Source organism: Schistocerca piceifrons, chromosome 3, assembly GCF_021461385.2.
Source record: "Schistocerca piceifrons isolate TAMUIC-IGC-003096 chromosome 3, iqSchPice1.1, whole genome shotgun sequence".
Taxonomy (NCBI): domain Eukaryota; kingdom Metazoa; phylum Arthropoda; class Insecta; order Orthoptera; family Acrididae; genus Schistocerca; species Schistocerca piceifrons.
Window position 1 is genome coordinate 346232428 of NC_060140.1, and position 16456 is coordinate 346248883.

At 42.5% G+C, this 16456-nt stretch overlaps 1 protein-coding gene across 2 annotated transcripts in view; it reads right to left on the minus strand.

Annotated features, from left to right (window-relative positions):
• LOC124787908 (DNA repair and recombination protein RAD54B-like) overlaps positions 1-16456 on the minus strand; it is a 332405-nt gene that overhangs the window by 150254 nt on the left and 165695 nt on the right. For both annotated transcript variants that reach the window (XM_047254891.1, XM_047254890.1), the window contains exons 8-9: positions 5146-5310; positions 113-236 (exon numbers count right to left, since the gene is read on the minus strand). In XM_047254891.1, coding sequence (XP_047110847.1) covers positions 113-236; positions 5146-5310 — 289 coding nt within the window. The remainder of the gene's footprint in view (positions 1-112; positions 237-5145; positions 5311-16456) is intronic.

Below are 16456 nucleotides of genomic sequence, written 5' to 3' on the forward strand. Positions count from 1 at the left end.
CAGGATAGATTTGCTTGAAGAGCTTCATCAAACCTGTCTTCAGACTGAAGACTACAACAATAATAATGGCTTAAAATTTCCCGCCATCCAACCCAAAATAACTTGTATTTACCTGACAATGGACCAAGTACTCCAGGATTTACAAAATCAACTAGGGTATAAAACTCTTGAAGGTCATTCTGTACTGGAGTTCCTGTAAGCAGTATTCGTCTCTTGCATTGCAACTTTGATAACATCTGCAAGAAAAGTGTGACATTAACAACTAAGTTTGTGAAGTACATTTTTAAGAATTTTAAGCACCTAAAATAACATCTCAATTCCAACAATAACTTAATAATTCAGAAAAACTTCAAGTTTCAGCAGGTATGGTGTCATGGTCACTTACCGGTATGCCTGTACATCCAGTTTGCACCACTACCACAATCTCTGTACAATTATATTCTTGACAGCATCAATTTGTGTTGGGCAACTATCACTATCTAACATCCCTTCAAAGTTTCTTCCCAGATATCTATATATATCTACATTTACATCAGCACTCACAAGCCACCATATACTGTGCAGGTGGAGCACATTGTGCTACCACTGTCAATTCCTTCACTCCTGCTCCCATCATGTAGCCTCTGTACACGGTCAGCTATCCCTAACTTTACTTTCATGGTCTGTTTTGAGGTATACACTGGAGAAAGCTACATATCAGTTGACTCTTTTTCAAAAAAAAAAACTTGTAACAAAACATGCTGATGCTGCTCTTCTTTATACCCCAATCTGACTGTCTCTATTAAATACTATCTGTCAGGGGGTTCTTACTGATGCACAATACTCAAACATACAAGGGTTCAGTGAGCAGCTTCCTCCTTTGGCAAGCCACATTTACCGATGCTTCTTCCAAAGAATCTTAGTTTGACAACTGCCTTACTGTGATTAGTTTTATGTAACAGTTCCACTTTATATCACTCCATACACATACTTCTAGATACTCTATGGTTGTGACTGCTTCCAACAATTGTCCAGAAATCATGTAACCAAGCAATAACAGATCTTTTGCCCTATTTATGTACAGTATGTTATGTTTGTTTATGTTGAGGGTCAACTGCCAATCCCTATACAAAGTGTGAATCTCTGTAGTCTTCATTCATTTTGTACAGTTTCTAGTGTTATGTCTTCTCTGTAGGCAACAGCATTATTCAAGAGCAGCAACATTGAACTTCCTCTGTTATACACTAGGTTAATCATATACAATGAACATTAATAGCCCTATAACACTCCATTAGGCTACACCCAAAGTTACTTTTACATCTGGAAGATTGTTCTCCATTAAGAATATGCCAAGTTCTATTTACTAAGAACTCTGAAATTGAATCACAAAACTTATCTGGCATACATTCATATTTTATTCACTAGGCAATAGTACAGAACTGTACTGAAGGCCTTCTGGAAGTCAAGGAACATCGTATCAATCACTGCCAGTATATACTGCTTTCTGAGTCTTGCGGATGAACAGGTCGAGCTGGGTTTCAAATTATTTTTGTTTGTAGAACCCATGTTGATTCATACAGAAGAGACTATTGGTCTCCAGAAAGATCATATGTGAGCGTAAAATGTGTTCCAGAACTCTACAATGAACTGGCCCAATACAGGTCTATAGTTGAGTAGTGTCAGCTTGATGATCCTTCTTTAAAATGGAATGAAATGTATTTTTGCAGAAATTTCTGCCAACTGAGGACTGGGGTGAAACTACTTCCAAATATTTGATAGAATGATAAATGAAAAGGGAAACACATCCCACATACAACACACCATTTCATCTCACTTTCATTTCCTGCCAAGAAAGCATTAAAACAGAGCTCTATATCTTATTTTTTAAAATATGCCATAGATTTTAGTGACAAATATAACAGAAATATTTATACAGATGAGATAGTTAACGAAATAGCTGCTTTCAAATTCCAGTAGAATGAGATGACGGAGAGCACTGAGTCAAATTCTCATTCGGATATCAAGGAACACCTTTTTTTTTTTTTTTTTTTTTTTTTTTTTTTTTTTTTTTTTTTTTTTTTTTTTTAATGAAGTAGGGGTTACAAGCTGCTTATCCAAACATCAAAATAGCTTTGAGGATATTTATGACAATTACAATGCAGTTTCATCAAATTAAAGATGATAAAAAAGCTACAGAAGGATGAGTACAGGTGAAGCAGACTCTTAAATTGAACAATCTTGATAAAGTACAACATATCGCTAAATTTCACTCCAATGTTATTATCAATGAGTTTGCTGCACTCAAAGCAAGGAAATGGAAGGTACAGTTATAATAAGAACAGAATTCTTGTAAAGGAATGTGTTTTCAGCACTTGATTACAGCCCTTTTCATTTTACTTTCTATTAATGGTTCCTAGCTTATTAATAATTTAATAGGAGCAAATAAAATCTGTTCTTTATAGTACACCATGATAAAATCAATGTACAATAGCTGCCACAAACAAAAAGACATAGATTTTGTTTTACTCTCAGTTCTTTTAGAAAGTTTGTATAATTTATTTACTGCCATGGCACATTTAATTTGTTGAGTGCAATATTTCTCACCTATAGGACTCATTTAAATAATATTTTTCAATAATACTTCATTTTTATTAAATCTACATTAACATTACAAAATCCAACATACTATATCTGTACAGAACAAATTGCAGGAAGACAGATTTCTCCTACTGAAATTAGAAAAATAATAAATTCGCTCAAAAGTAAAAGCTCACTTGGAACTGATGGCAATTCTAAAAGATTGTTCCCAACAGATAAGTAGGATTCTCAGCCACATATGTATTGGCTCACTGAAACCGGTCATTTTTCCAAATGGACTGAAATATGATTTTGTTAAACCATTGCATAAAAAAGGGGCTAGATCTGATGCTAAGAACTACTGCCCAATCTCACTTTTGCCACCTTTATCCAAAATTCTCGAAAAAGTAATGTATCCAAGAGTATCATCAATATTTATAAAAATGAAGTACCAACAAAATGTCAGTTTGGTTTTCAGAAAAGCTTTTCAACAAAAACTGCTATATATGCTTTCAATGATCATACATTAAATGGTTTGAATAACCAAACATCACCCATTGGGACATTTTGTGATCTCTCAAAGAATTTTGACTGAGTGAATCATTAAATTCTTCTAGATAAGCTTAAGAATTATAGTATGAGTGGGACAGTGCACAAATGGTTTAATGCATATTTAACTGGAAGAATGCAGAAGGTTGAAACTAACAGTACAGATAGTCTGCAAAAATCAGCAGAATCCTCTGCCTGGGGAGGTACCAAGAATGGTGTCCAACAGGGTTCAGTCTTGGTTTATTATTCTTCATGAAGATGCAAAGCTAGTTCTTTTTGCTGATGATACAAGTATAGTAATCACACTCAACAAACAAGAACCAGTTGAGGAAATTGTAAATAATGTCTTTCAGAAAATTATTAAATGGTTCTCTGCAAATGGACTCTCAGCAAATTTTGAGAAAACACAGTATATACAATTCTGTACAGTAAATCGCTCAACACCATTGATAAATATAGTCTATGAACAGAGGTCTGTCACTAAGGCAGAGTATTCAAAATTTCTGAGTGTGTGTATTGATGAAAAATTGAATTGGAAGAAACACATTGATGATCTGCTGTAATGGTTAGATTCAGCTACTTATGCTGTTGGGGTATTGTAAATTTTGGTTATAAACATATCAGTAAATTAGCCCACTATGCCTACTTTCACTCACTGCTTTCATATGGAACCATATTTTGGGATAATTCATCATTAAGAGAAAAAGTATTCATTGCACAAAAGTGTGTAATCTGAATAATAGCTGGAGTCCATCCAAGATCACCTCACAAAAGTGTGTAATCAGAATAATAGCTGGAGCCCATCCAAGATCACCTACAGACATTTATTTAAGGAACATGATATTCACAGTACCTTCACAATACATACATTCACTTACGATATTTGTTATTAATGAGCCTTCCCAATACAAAAAATAGCAATGTGCATAGCTACAACTCAAGCTCTTCATTATTCTGGGTTAAATCTGACTTTGGCACAAAAAAGGATGAACTAGGCTGCCACAAAAGACTTTGTTCATTTGCCAAATATCATTAAAAGTCTGACAGATAGCCAACCAGCATGTAAAAACAAATTAAAAGACACTCTGAAAGACAACTCTTTCTACTCAATAGATGTTTTTTTTAGACATGAAGTAATAACTGTATAAAAATCTATTATTTAATTAATTGTATTGTGTAAAGAAAACTTTTGTTAAACTGACATTTTCCACACCATTATGAAATGTCATATTCATAATCTATGGAACAAGTATTCATGTAATGTAATGGGGGACGGGTGGGGGGGATTCAGCTTTTGTTGTTCTGCCAGTATCACATTGTACGGCTCTGGCTATGGGCCACACCTGACTGGCCCCAAACATGGTGAAGACGCGGAGACGTGTAGACAGGTGGGCAAGGAAGAAAGAGAGAGACAGCAGGGTTCACTGGTGTGTGGGGAACGAGGGGTGTGTGTGAGCTGGTCCATCCGCAAGGCCTGCCAGAGGCAGCCCTAAGCTATGGTATGGCAAGGGGTGAGGTGGAGAAAGGCAAACAGCTTAGCCATGTCACTGTGACTGCACATTTAGGAGCCAGGGTGTGGAGCAAGTGCAGGTCGCCTGAAGGAGTGAGAAAGGGCAGCAGTAAGGCTGGGCCCAGCTACAGGCAAACTGACATTACGTGCCTGTAATCGACAGTGGAAACTGAGCCTGTTTACCTCTGGTCTCTGCCGCTTTTACTATACCAAAATCATTTCATACTCAGACTTTCTGATATAATACTGAAAAAAAAACACAAAAAATATAATTATATCACAAAATGTTTGATGGGGCTGGGCCACTCTAGCCATTAAGAACGAGCTGCCCCTGACTTTATTATTATTATTTTTATTATTATTATTATTATTATTATTACTATTATTATTAAATGAAATATTTCAATTGTTGAAGCAGAACTGAGTATTAGTACACTCTCGCTGTTACATTGGTTTTCCTTGCTTATGATACACACTAACCAAATATATTTTATGTTAGTTATTACACCAATAACAAAAATCATACTTACCACATATATTTTAATAGCACTGTTTTTTAAACGATGGCCTTCATCACAAATGAGCAGGTCAAACTCATATTTTTCAATGTCATCATAGTATCTTGAAAACATTTCATAAGAAATTAGCATAACATTAGCATTTGCATTATTTTTGAAATCAGCTGGTTTATTCTTCTGTAAAAGAAAGAGAATGTCATTTTATTTAGTGCATACCAAAAACCAGCACAGTCTGCAGAAAATCTGAGGCAGATTAGACTGCTAGGGAGAATAATGTTGTGTGCATGGTCACATGTTAGTTTAGTTCTTGTTGATTATATCAGTACACAGGATTATAATAGACATGACCTTCACCTCAATAGGAAAGGGGAAGTAAAACTGATCAGGTTAATAGCAGAAAAAATAAGAGGGGAGATACAGCCACGATTGGCAACAATATTAGTTGTTACGGGTGTTGGGGCAACTTCCTCTTTAGGGTATGGAGGACAGAAAGGAACCAAGTTTTAAGACAAGTTAGGACTGAAACAAACAACCAGTTTGAGAAAGAAACTAAAAAGCATAATTTTAATAGGTTGTACCTGTAAACATAATTGTTAGCTGACAATTTTCAGCAGCCAGTAGATATTTTATTTCCACACAATTATACTTTTATCAATGCAAAATGTTAACTACCTTTATGAAATTAGAATATTCAAGTACTGAGGAATAAACTGAATGAACTTCTTAGTTTCACTGATGAATTACAGTCATTAAAGCCAGTTCACATATCCTGCCTCTCCAAAGACCATCTCACTGCTGGTATACATATGTTACGTATTATAGGATTTAGGTTAACATTTCATTTCTGTAGAGGGAGGAGGAGTTTGTTACATACAAAAATAATATTTCACAGTATGTTACAGATTACGTGTTGGCTCAACTAATCACAGAAGAATTAAAGCAATGTGTAAACTTAGAAGTTACGGACATGTATAGCCTAATGTTACATGATGTAAATGTCTTGGGTGTATATTGTTATAGAGAAAGGAAGACCTGGGAGAAAGCAAGAAGCAGCCATGCCTGATCACACCAGAGATACTTGTATAACCACACTGTGAGCAGCATAGATCCAGTGCGGGCAGCTGGAGCACGCCACTATTCCACATCATGACAGCTGAATTCAATAATCTTACATTGTTAAAAGTCGTCTAAGGTTATTCATTTATTTAAGTTAATTGTTCTGATATGGTTCAATATGGTTTTAAGAGTAGGGCCGTTCTTGATAGAGACAAGAGAGTTTTGCGTGTACACACTGCTTTGTACAAGTCGGGTTGCAGAGGTACTGTGTTGGGAAGTTGAACCTGAGAGTTGACTTGCTGGTGATATTCAGCGTTCAGTCACCATAAATCACGAATTAGGTGATGTTTTCCTAAGCTCATTATAAAGGGAGAGTGTTCAAGTTAGATCCTGTGCAGCTTTGAAAAGCAACTAGGGCATAGTTACTTGATTTAAATCCTAAAGAAATTTAGACAAGAAGTGTGATTATTCACAAGCTGCCTGTAGTGGTGTTGAAAGTTTGAGTATTACTTATTTGGAGTTGATTTCCTTTCCAGTTCTGTTCCAGCTAGTGCCCTGTTGTGGAGACTCTCGTAGGGATAGATGATTCAATTATTTGGCAATTTTGGTACATGGTACCTGTGAGATCAAAAGACAACTCAATGCGCTGAATTTGTTGTGAGGTACTGAAATTGACTCATTGTGCTGAATTTGGTAAGCAAGCACTAAATAAGTTGTCCTGGAACTTGTTGGCTTTGTGGTACCATATTATTAGCCCACTAGTAAACAAGATCTGGATTCATTAGTTAAGTACTATTTTACCTAAAGCAACCATTAATCTGCATGATGAATACTATTAGTACCCACTTTGTCTGCGGCAAGTGTCCAATCAACAAAATAACTGAGGAAGAGATTTTAGGGGAGATGCCAATGCCTGAAGAGGCTAAGTTCTGATTAATCCTGTTTTATTTAGGGCTCGAAGTGGCAGTGGCAATTTAATGGTTATTTTTTATTTTTTTCTTCTTGATTTTAGACCATTGAAGTAACAGGTTTGGGAACATATGGGCACTTTTACACAGCGATGCACTATCCATAGGTTTATAATCTATTAAATAAACCATATTTGATGAGGACCTTCTAAAAAAAGAAAAAACAAATTGCAAGCAAAGAGATAATCAATTACATTGTGGCAACTCCTTACATCACCTCCACCTGTAGCAGCAGATGACAGGCTGCGCAGACTGGAAATCAGACCCCCAACACCCCCACTGGTTACTTCCACTAGAGGGAGAGCTTAGACAGCCATGCTTTCCAGACACATCACCCACACAAAACAGTTGCACGAGCAGTCTCTTGTTCTGCTCTGGCGAGGCAACACCTCCTGGCCACGTAGCCACCTGCACAAAGCCATGTGGCTTGCATCACTGTCTGCTGCATTTCACAAGGGTATGAGCGAACAGCAGAATTCTTACCCCGTGTTCAGTGTCTGTGTTCTGCCACACTTTGTTTAACAAGTGGAGTGATAGCACGTTATTCTCCACTGCCTTCCCAAGCTGAGTCCACTCGAGGTGCTTCTATTGACTACAGGCGTACAGATCCTGATGCCAGTTGCCTGGTCTGTCCTCCCAGTATCAGCAGTTGGAATACTGCATGCAGCGTAGTGTGACTAGTGCAGTAAGTGCAGTGCGCACCAGGAGTACCAGGTGGGTCTATTATGATTCCATCCCGGGTGTTTTGGCACCCCCTTTGCTACCAAACATGTCTCTGAAGTGGGTTTTCCCAAACCACCAGATCACACTGAACAAAGGCTGTAAGCCATTCATGGTTCGCCCTGTCCAGACTCCATCCCCAGCAAGGGCCCTCCATGATTAAGAGGTATTAACTTGTTGAATTTTGCTATAGTTGTTAGCTTTTAGGAACAGTGTCTCAGAACCAGTCCACACAGCTCTTCCAGCATGCCCTATTATTTATTTTCATCTTCCTTAATTAGTGCATCGCTTAGGTATTTATGCCCCTTAGGAGTATAGAAGGGAACCTAAATCATTCCACGACTGGTGGCTCCCTCTAAACCAAACCACCGAGTCTCATTGCTGAAACACACTGGTTTTTCATTTTTATTATTTCAATTAGCACACCCCATGTGGTCACAAAATCAGCTCCCATTAAGCCGACCAGATGCACCCCGCTCACACCCCCACCTGCCCCTTGCCTTCTCCACTCCTCCCTCACCACTTCACGCGCACCATCTTCCCACATGCACCACCACACCCTTCCGCATATGCTCTCCCTGTGTGTGCACCACTGCACCCCTCCCTCATCCTCCCTGTGCCCCTAAACATACACTATCCCTCCACACCATTCCCACAGCTGACAGCTGCGCGCCCAGACAACTCAAAATGTTACCATGAGGCATACTGAACACTCCTTCCCACAACACACACAGCAAAGTTTGTATTTTGTGGTCCAAACCGTATGTGTCCCGCCTACCTTCTTCTCCGAAATATTGCTTGTTAGCACCACCCTGCATTTAGTGACACACTGCCCACATTGTTAAGTCATAGTGTCACTGCCACACCTTCCCACCCCTATGGTGGTCACGCCCAACAGGTTCTATGCCCAGTTACCCATTCCGCCCCACCTACAAGCACTTCGGAGGTGTCACAACTCTGCAGGCAACTGTCAGCACTACAGAACCATTTGACTCAGCTGACCAATGTTTAGGATCATTGTCGGCCAGATCAACCCAACAACTGCCGCTCAAGTTATGGCAGCTACACTAAACTAAAAGAACCAATCATATCCAGCTACATACCCTCAGAATGCAATGGGCACGTAATTTGTTATCATCTGAGCAGTGCAACAAAATGCACCCATCCTGGTTGCTGTTTCACATCTGAGCACTCTCGGAACCATACATCGTCCTAGAAGGCCTGCTCCTAAACTGCTGGCTTGTGTGCCTTTCCGCCCCCATACAGGCTGCCCTGGCCTCATATGCCCATCTATCGTTAGAGTGATGCAGCGGTATTGGCCAATAAACTGGTCAAAATCCTGAACTCCTTCCCCACTTCCTCTGCAGCGTGGAGCACCGGCTACCACCTCATGGCTCTGGCCGGCCATTCACCCATCCCTGCTACCCTTCCCCAAGACACCATGTGTGCAATGTCATTTTCACTACCTGCCGATAATGATCATCTGATCAGCATGCAGACGCCAGACCTCTACCAGATTCTGACACGCCTGAGCTCCAAGATTGCAGCACTTACCACCAGCGTCGCCCGCCTAAACCTCACACACTCACTGTCAGGCACTGACCGCCCTCACACACACGATGCTGGCCCAGGCGAAAACAGCTGCCCCTGCCAGCATGGTTCTAACTGCCCCCATGACAACCATTGTGAACTAGGCACCTCTTGCTGGTACCACGAGAGGTTTGGCAAGCAAGAACGCAACCAACTGCAGTCATCTGTGCTTCTGGTCTCCAAACCCTGGCAGCAACTGGCAGTAGGCATGCCCCATTGCTGTACCAATTCACAGTGCTATTCATATGGGTCTTGAATGACACTAGCCCCCCTATCCACTACCTCATCAACACTGGCCCCAACTTATCCACATTCACTTGCAAACTACTCTTAAATCTTGGCCTCTGTTCTTCCCTCCACATCACCACCAACAACAACTTAGCCACTCCTACTTACAGTTGTCTGCTCGATCTAGGTTTCCAGCATGAACTCCCATGGATCTTCACGAATGCAGATGTTATTGACCCCATTGTGGGCACCGACTTCCTCAGTCATTACAGTGTATCGGCAGACACAGCAAAATGCTGTTTAGCTGATAGCACCTCCAGCTCCTACCCCGTCATGTGCTTTGCCATGAAACAGCTGGCAGTTTCAGGCCCATATGCTCAGCTCCTTGCAGAATTCCTAATCCTCATCCAGCCATCCAGTATCCCAGCACGACGCTGTGCATTAGACTGTCATTACCCATGCCCACCCCTGCCCTCTCACAAGAGCAAAATCATACAAAACTCGTTCAAAGAGGTACTCACCGCCAGTGTACTTTGCCCTTCCATAAGCCCCTGGACTTCAGCTCTTCACCTCACACCCAATGACAACAGTTCCTGGTGCCCTTGGGGCAATTACTGTCAACTCAACACCCGAACCATCCCTAACCACTATCTGGTACCACTCCTCTCCACCGACAATAACGTCATCTCAGGAGCTAACATCTTCAGTAAGATAAACTGCGCTACAGCCTACACAGTGCCGCACAAATGTGGTATCGAAATGTGGACAACATCCTCTGGGGTGTTTTGCCTACCTACATGATATACTCTACTCCAGAGACCCGACTGAACATCACTGACACCTATGCGAAATTTTTTCCCACCTACAGAAAGCTGGAGTGATCTCTAACATGGCAAAATGCGTTTTCGGCGTGAGCGAGGTCAAATTCCTCAGACACTTAATCTCTGCCGCCATCCCCTGCCCTCTCCCGAGACAGTACAAGCAGTAGCGGGCTTTCCATGCCCTATTACCTTCAAAGACCACTGGTGTGTCATTGGCATGGTCATCTTTCTCCGTCACCCTCTAAAGGATGCCATTGCCACCCAAGAGCCCCTCACTACATCACTCTGTGGTGATATAAACACAGGCAACAAGCTGGTCCCTTGTTAAAAAAAAAAAAAAAAGGGCCTCAACAATGCGGTCCTTTTTGCCCACCCCCACCCTAATGCCCACCTCAGAATAGTGGCAGACATGAGGCCAGACAGCTACTGGGACCATCCTACACAATACATGGACAATATCTGGCAGCTGCTTGCCTTCTTTTCGTGCAAGCTCTCTGACACACGATGCAAATGGGGCACATGTGACCACAAACTGCTCACCGTCCGCTATTTCCTATCTTCTGTCGAGGGACGTATCTTTATGATGTTCACAGGCCACCACCCCCTAACATCTGGTTTTTACAGGAAAGACTTAGACCAGATCTCACTAAGACAGTTTAGGCTACAGGAGTATATCACACAATTCGCTACCAATACCTGGCATGTTGCCGGCATCGATACCATTGTGGCAGATTACCTTAGTTGTTCCTGCACCATCGTCCAGCCCTTGGACTACAATGCCCTGGCTGCTGCTCGAAAGGGGGAACCAGACCTAGCCCATACTCTGCAGAATGTGGAGTCTTGCCTCAACCTCCAGTTAAGATCCATAGCCAGCTCTGACCATAAGATCTTCTGTGATGTCTTCATGGATCCTTCACAACCTGGTGGTTCCAACGATCCTCCCCCCCCCCCCCCCCCCCCCCCCCCCCCCTCCCACCTTCCGAAAACTGGCATTTGAGCACATCCACAGCCTCGCACATCCAGGCACCCACACTTCCACCACTCTCAAGAAACAACCCTTCGCCTGGATGGGCATCCAATGTGGCTGCAGCAACTGGACCTCGTCCTGCAGTCCGAGCCAGGGTGCCAAGGTTGGACAGCACATTCACTAACCTGGCGCTGCCTTCCCACCACACAACACCGGTTCACGCATGTTCACCTCGACATTGTCAGACCACTACCCTCCTCCAATGGATATCAATACCTGCTCACAATTATTGACATGTTTACTCACTGGTCAGAGGCCACCCCTACCCCTAACATTTCAGCTGAAACTGTGGCTACAGTTTTTGTCCAGACCTGAATGTCCCGCTTCAGTTACCCATGTAACATTACTACAGATCATTGGCAACAGTTCATCTCGGCCCTCTTCCGATCTTTGACAGCCATCTGCGGCTCCCATTTCCACCATACCATTAGCCCCTCCCCCACAGCTAATGGCATGGTGGAGCAGTTCCACCACACACTTAAAGCTGCCCTCATGATATTGTTACGAATGGTCTGCAGCCATAACCCTGGTATCTCTATGCCTGCAGATCACACACAAAACCGACCTGGGAACATCTGCTGCTGAGCTGGTATACAGACTGCCACTCACCATTCCTAGCGATTTTTGGGAAGCGACCCCACTCCCTTCTGACAGTACCATCTCAAGTTCCGTGCACCAGGTCTAGGGCTTCATAGCCCAGTTGCGACCTACATCTCAGCAACGTCATGGTGAGCACCGTACCTTCAATCACCGTCCACCATGACCTCACAGCTTGCACAAACATCACGCTTTGGGTGGATGCATACCAGCTGCCACTTCACCCTCAATATTCAGGCCTGCACTTGATGTTGCGATGTGGAGACAAGGCATTCACGGCTTATCTGAAACGGGTCACAACAACCGTCTCCATAGAAAGACTCAAGCTGGCCTACATCCTAGAGTCCCCTCCAGCCAATGAGTACAGCACCATCAAGGTGCAGCTGCCCCACCTACCATCAACCCCAGTCGCAGCACCATCACCACTGTGCCCAATACGACACAGGCCAATACCATCCCCTCCGCTGTTTCCGATGTGCCACTGACTGACACCACCCCTGATGCTGTGTTCAACACACCACCAGCCTATGCCATCTCTGATCCACCTCCAACCGACTACCTGACTGACACATGCCCCAGTGCCTGTGACACTGAAGTCAGCACTGCATTACCCTTTTCACAGCCTCCAGCCAACGCAGACAGTGCCCCACACCCAAAGGCGCCCACTACTCCCACCAGTGTGTCATCACCACTGCCACTAGCACCTGTGCCATTGGAGAAGCAACAACACTTCATATGCTCCCAACGCGGAGCGCTACCATGTCTTTCAGCGCCACTTTCCGGAGTTGTGGCTCCTCAAGGTAATTCTATTGACTACAGTCGTACAAAACCTGATGCCTGTTTCATCCTCTCAGTATCAGCACTTGGAATACTGTGTGCAGTGTAGTGCAATAATTAGTGTTGTGAAGTGCAGTGCGCCCCAGGAGTACTATGCAGGTTTATTAGTATTCCGTCCTGGACGTTTTGGGATCTCGTTTGCCACCTAGCGCACCTCTGAATCGGATTTTTTTCGTTCTGCCTGATGACACTGAACAAAGGCTGTAAGCCATTCATGGTCTGCCATGTCCAGAGACTCCATCCTGATGAGGGCCTTCCTTGATTAAGGGGTATTAACTTGTTGAATTTTACTGTAGTTGACAGGTTTTAGGAGTAGGATCTCAGAACCAGCCCTTGAGGCTCTTCCAGCACACCGCGTTATTTACTGTCATCTTCCTTAATTAGTGCACCATTTAGGTATGTATGCCCCTTAGGGGTACAGAAAGGAACCTAAATCATTCCTTCAACATCATTTCAAAAAACCTAAACTAAATAATAAAAAAAGAAAGTACAAAAATAAATAAATGAATAATGATATTTGCTAAATACTTTAGCGTTCACGATTTAGCTCACTTTCAGCAATAGTCTTAAAGTTCAGCAGCAAAAAAATTACTAATGTCACATGTCAGAATGAGGGAGGGAGGGACTTGATGTTATGGTTTGGTAATTTATTCTGACACAGGGCCAAGACTGGTAAAGTTAAACTCTTTAAATTTTTTGGACTATTACGAGAAGTGTAGATCACAGACCATAGTGGTTAGTCATTGATAGTTTAATTCTTTATCACCTGTGTCCATGAGTTTGTTTATAAACCATTATGATTCTCCACATGACAAGCTGCCACAGCCATCAAAAACTGTCATACATTTAGGAACGCGGACATTCATAAATTCTGCTTTGAGCAGCTTTTGGAAGCATTTATGCTGTTAGTAAAATTTCATAAATTCTAGTCAAGCTGACGAGGCAAGTGCAGCAGCACTCAGCAGCAGTTTGTTTGTAAACTGTATTTAGTTTAGTCTTTTTCTCACATGGTTCTATGAAAAAGTGAAGAGCGTCTGTCTTTTTTTCTGTGTTAAGTAGTGTTTATAAACACAATTGCACAGACACAATTTGGTTAAATATGGATAGGGACTGTGCCTGTTGTGGACACATGCAGGGTGAATTGGACAGTGCCTGGAAACAGATGCAAGCTGTGTTTGCTATGGTTGACAGGCTTCAGGCTGCTGCCCTGGACTGCAGTGGCATTTGAGAAAACACCCAGGGCACATCTGGTGCCTATATCCTTGTCTGATATCCTTCATGTTGCAATGTCTTCCAGTACAGCAACCTGGCTAGTCCAAAGTCACGTAACTGTAAATGACAAACACTGGTGCTGTCAGGAATTTCTGGGTTGAAGGCAAAAGTATGTACTGGCCACACGGCTGTCCTCTTAAACCTTAAATACAACACACTGATAAAAGTACATCTATCTGAGCCAGCACAAGACACTTCATCTATTAGGACTGGGGCATACCTTCCTGATAGTTCCAGAGACTGGGACTGCTGGTCATTGGGCTGGGGTTGGGTTGGGTTGTTTGTGGGAAGAGACCAAACAGCGTGGTCATCGGTCTCATCGGATTAGGGAAGGACGGGGAAGGAAGTCAGCCGTGCCCTTTCAAAGGAACCATCCCAGCATTTGCCTGGAGCGATTTAGGGAAATCACGAAAAACCTAAATCAGGATGGCCAGATGCGGGATTGAACCGTCGCCTTCCCGAATGCGAGTCCAGTGTGCTAATCACTGTGCCACCTCGCTCGGTTGATCATTGGGGTCTCCCAAGGATAGGTGGGTGATGGAGCCCCTTACAGAAATAGTAGGCAGGTTAGGAAGCAAGGCCAATGTCCACTCAGTATACCTGGAAAAAAGGGGGGGGGGGGGGAGGGATATGTAGAGGGGAGGAGGCACTGCCAACGTTGCAGAAGACTATGAAAAGACTATGAACTGTGACTCATGACAGCATGAATGATGCCTGTATTGCATTCAAAGGTTATCTTTAGTTCCTAGAAGTAGCATGTAGCAATGGTGAAAACAGATAAGCTTCTAGGCTTGCACATCGGGTGGAAACTGAAATAGCATTCTATAGCATCATTTCCAGAACCTACCACAACCCTCTGGTTTCGAGCCAAGTGGAGAGCTTAAATCAAGGCCACAGACAATTCTGCAACAGAATTCATACACTACCTGACACCTGTATGTAATGCAGAATTGATGACTTGATGTCACAAGAGGCAGATCTGCAAGTATAAGAGGAGCAGGAAGAATTGTGTTGTCAGTAGAAAAGTAGTAACAGCAGAAAGGGTCGGTCAGGAAAGTACAGTGATTTCGAATGTAGACTATTCATTGGATGTGACCTGAGTTATAAATTCATCAGGGGCAATTCAAACTTTTGGCATCTCAAACTTTCAAAAACTACCCAAGATGTCTTTTCACGTGACTGTGAAGTGGACATGTGAAGGAAAAGCCACAGCTAAACTAAGACCAGGCAGACCTCATATACTGGAGAACAGGAACCATCAAGCATTCATTGTTAAGGGGAGTGGGAAAAAATAGCATGTAATCAGCAGATTGGATCATTCATGAGCGTTAAAGTGCTAGCAGCAGTCCAGCTAGCACAATGACTGCATATGGAGTAAAAAGAATGGTGTACAATGGTCAAGCAGCTCCTCACAGGCCACAGAATTTTGTAGTCAATGCTACACAAAATTTCAGGTGGTGTACAGAGCGATGCCACTAGACAATGAATGATTGGAAATGAGTCATTTGGAATGATAAATCACACTATACTCTTTGACAATCCAATGAAAGGGTTAGGGTAGGGCAAATGCCTGGAGAACATTACCTGACAAAAATACGTAGTGCCTAGAACGAAGTACAACAGGCGGTGTTACGATATGGAGGTGTTTCTCATGGGTCCCATTATTCCACTATATGTGGAAGGATTTGAAGATATTTTACAGCACTGTGTACTGCATACAGTAGAGAAACAGTTGGAGACTATGATTGGTTGTATCAGTATGATAATGCACCCTCTCATAAAGCAGCATGTGTGAGGTAACGGTTGGTGGACAATAACGTTCCTGAGATGGGCTTACCTGTCCAGAGTCCTGATCTGAACCCAATGGAACACCTTATGGTAGAGTTAGTATGTCGACTCAGCTGCAGATCAACACTACTACCTTCTGTGGTTTCAATTCTTGAGGAAGAATGGGCTGCCACTCCTCCAAAAACATTCAGACATCTCATCTCAGAGTTCAAGCTGTCATAAAGGAAAATGGTGGATACCCCCACATTAATGTCCACAAACAGGTGCCTGGATACTTTTGATCAGATAGGGTATTTAAGCATTTATCATCTCTTATAATAAGCTGACATATTTCCTTTGTGTAAATTGTGCCTCAGAGAGTTTTGGGACCTATGGAGCAAGCCATTAGTTTTGTCGCAATGTCCTGCAGAACATTCTAT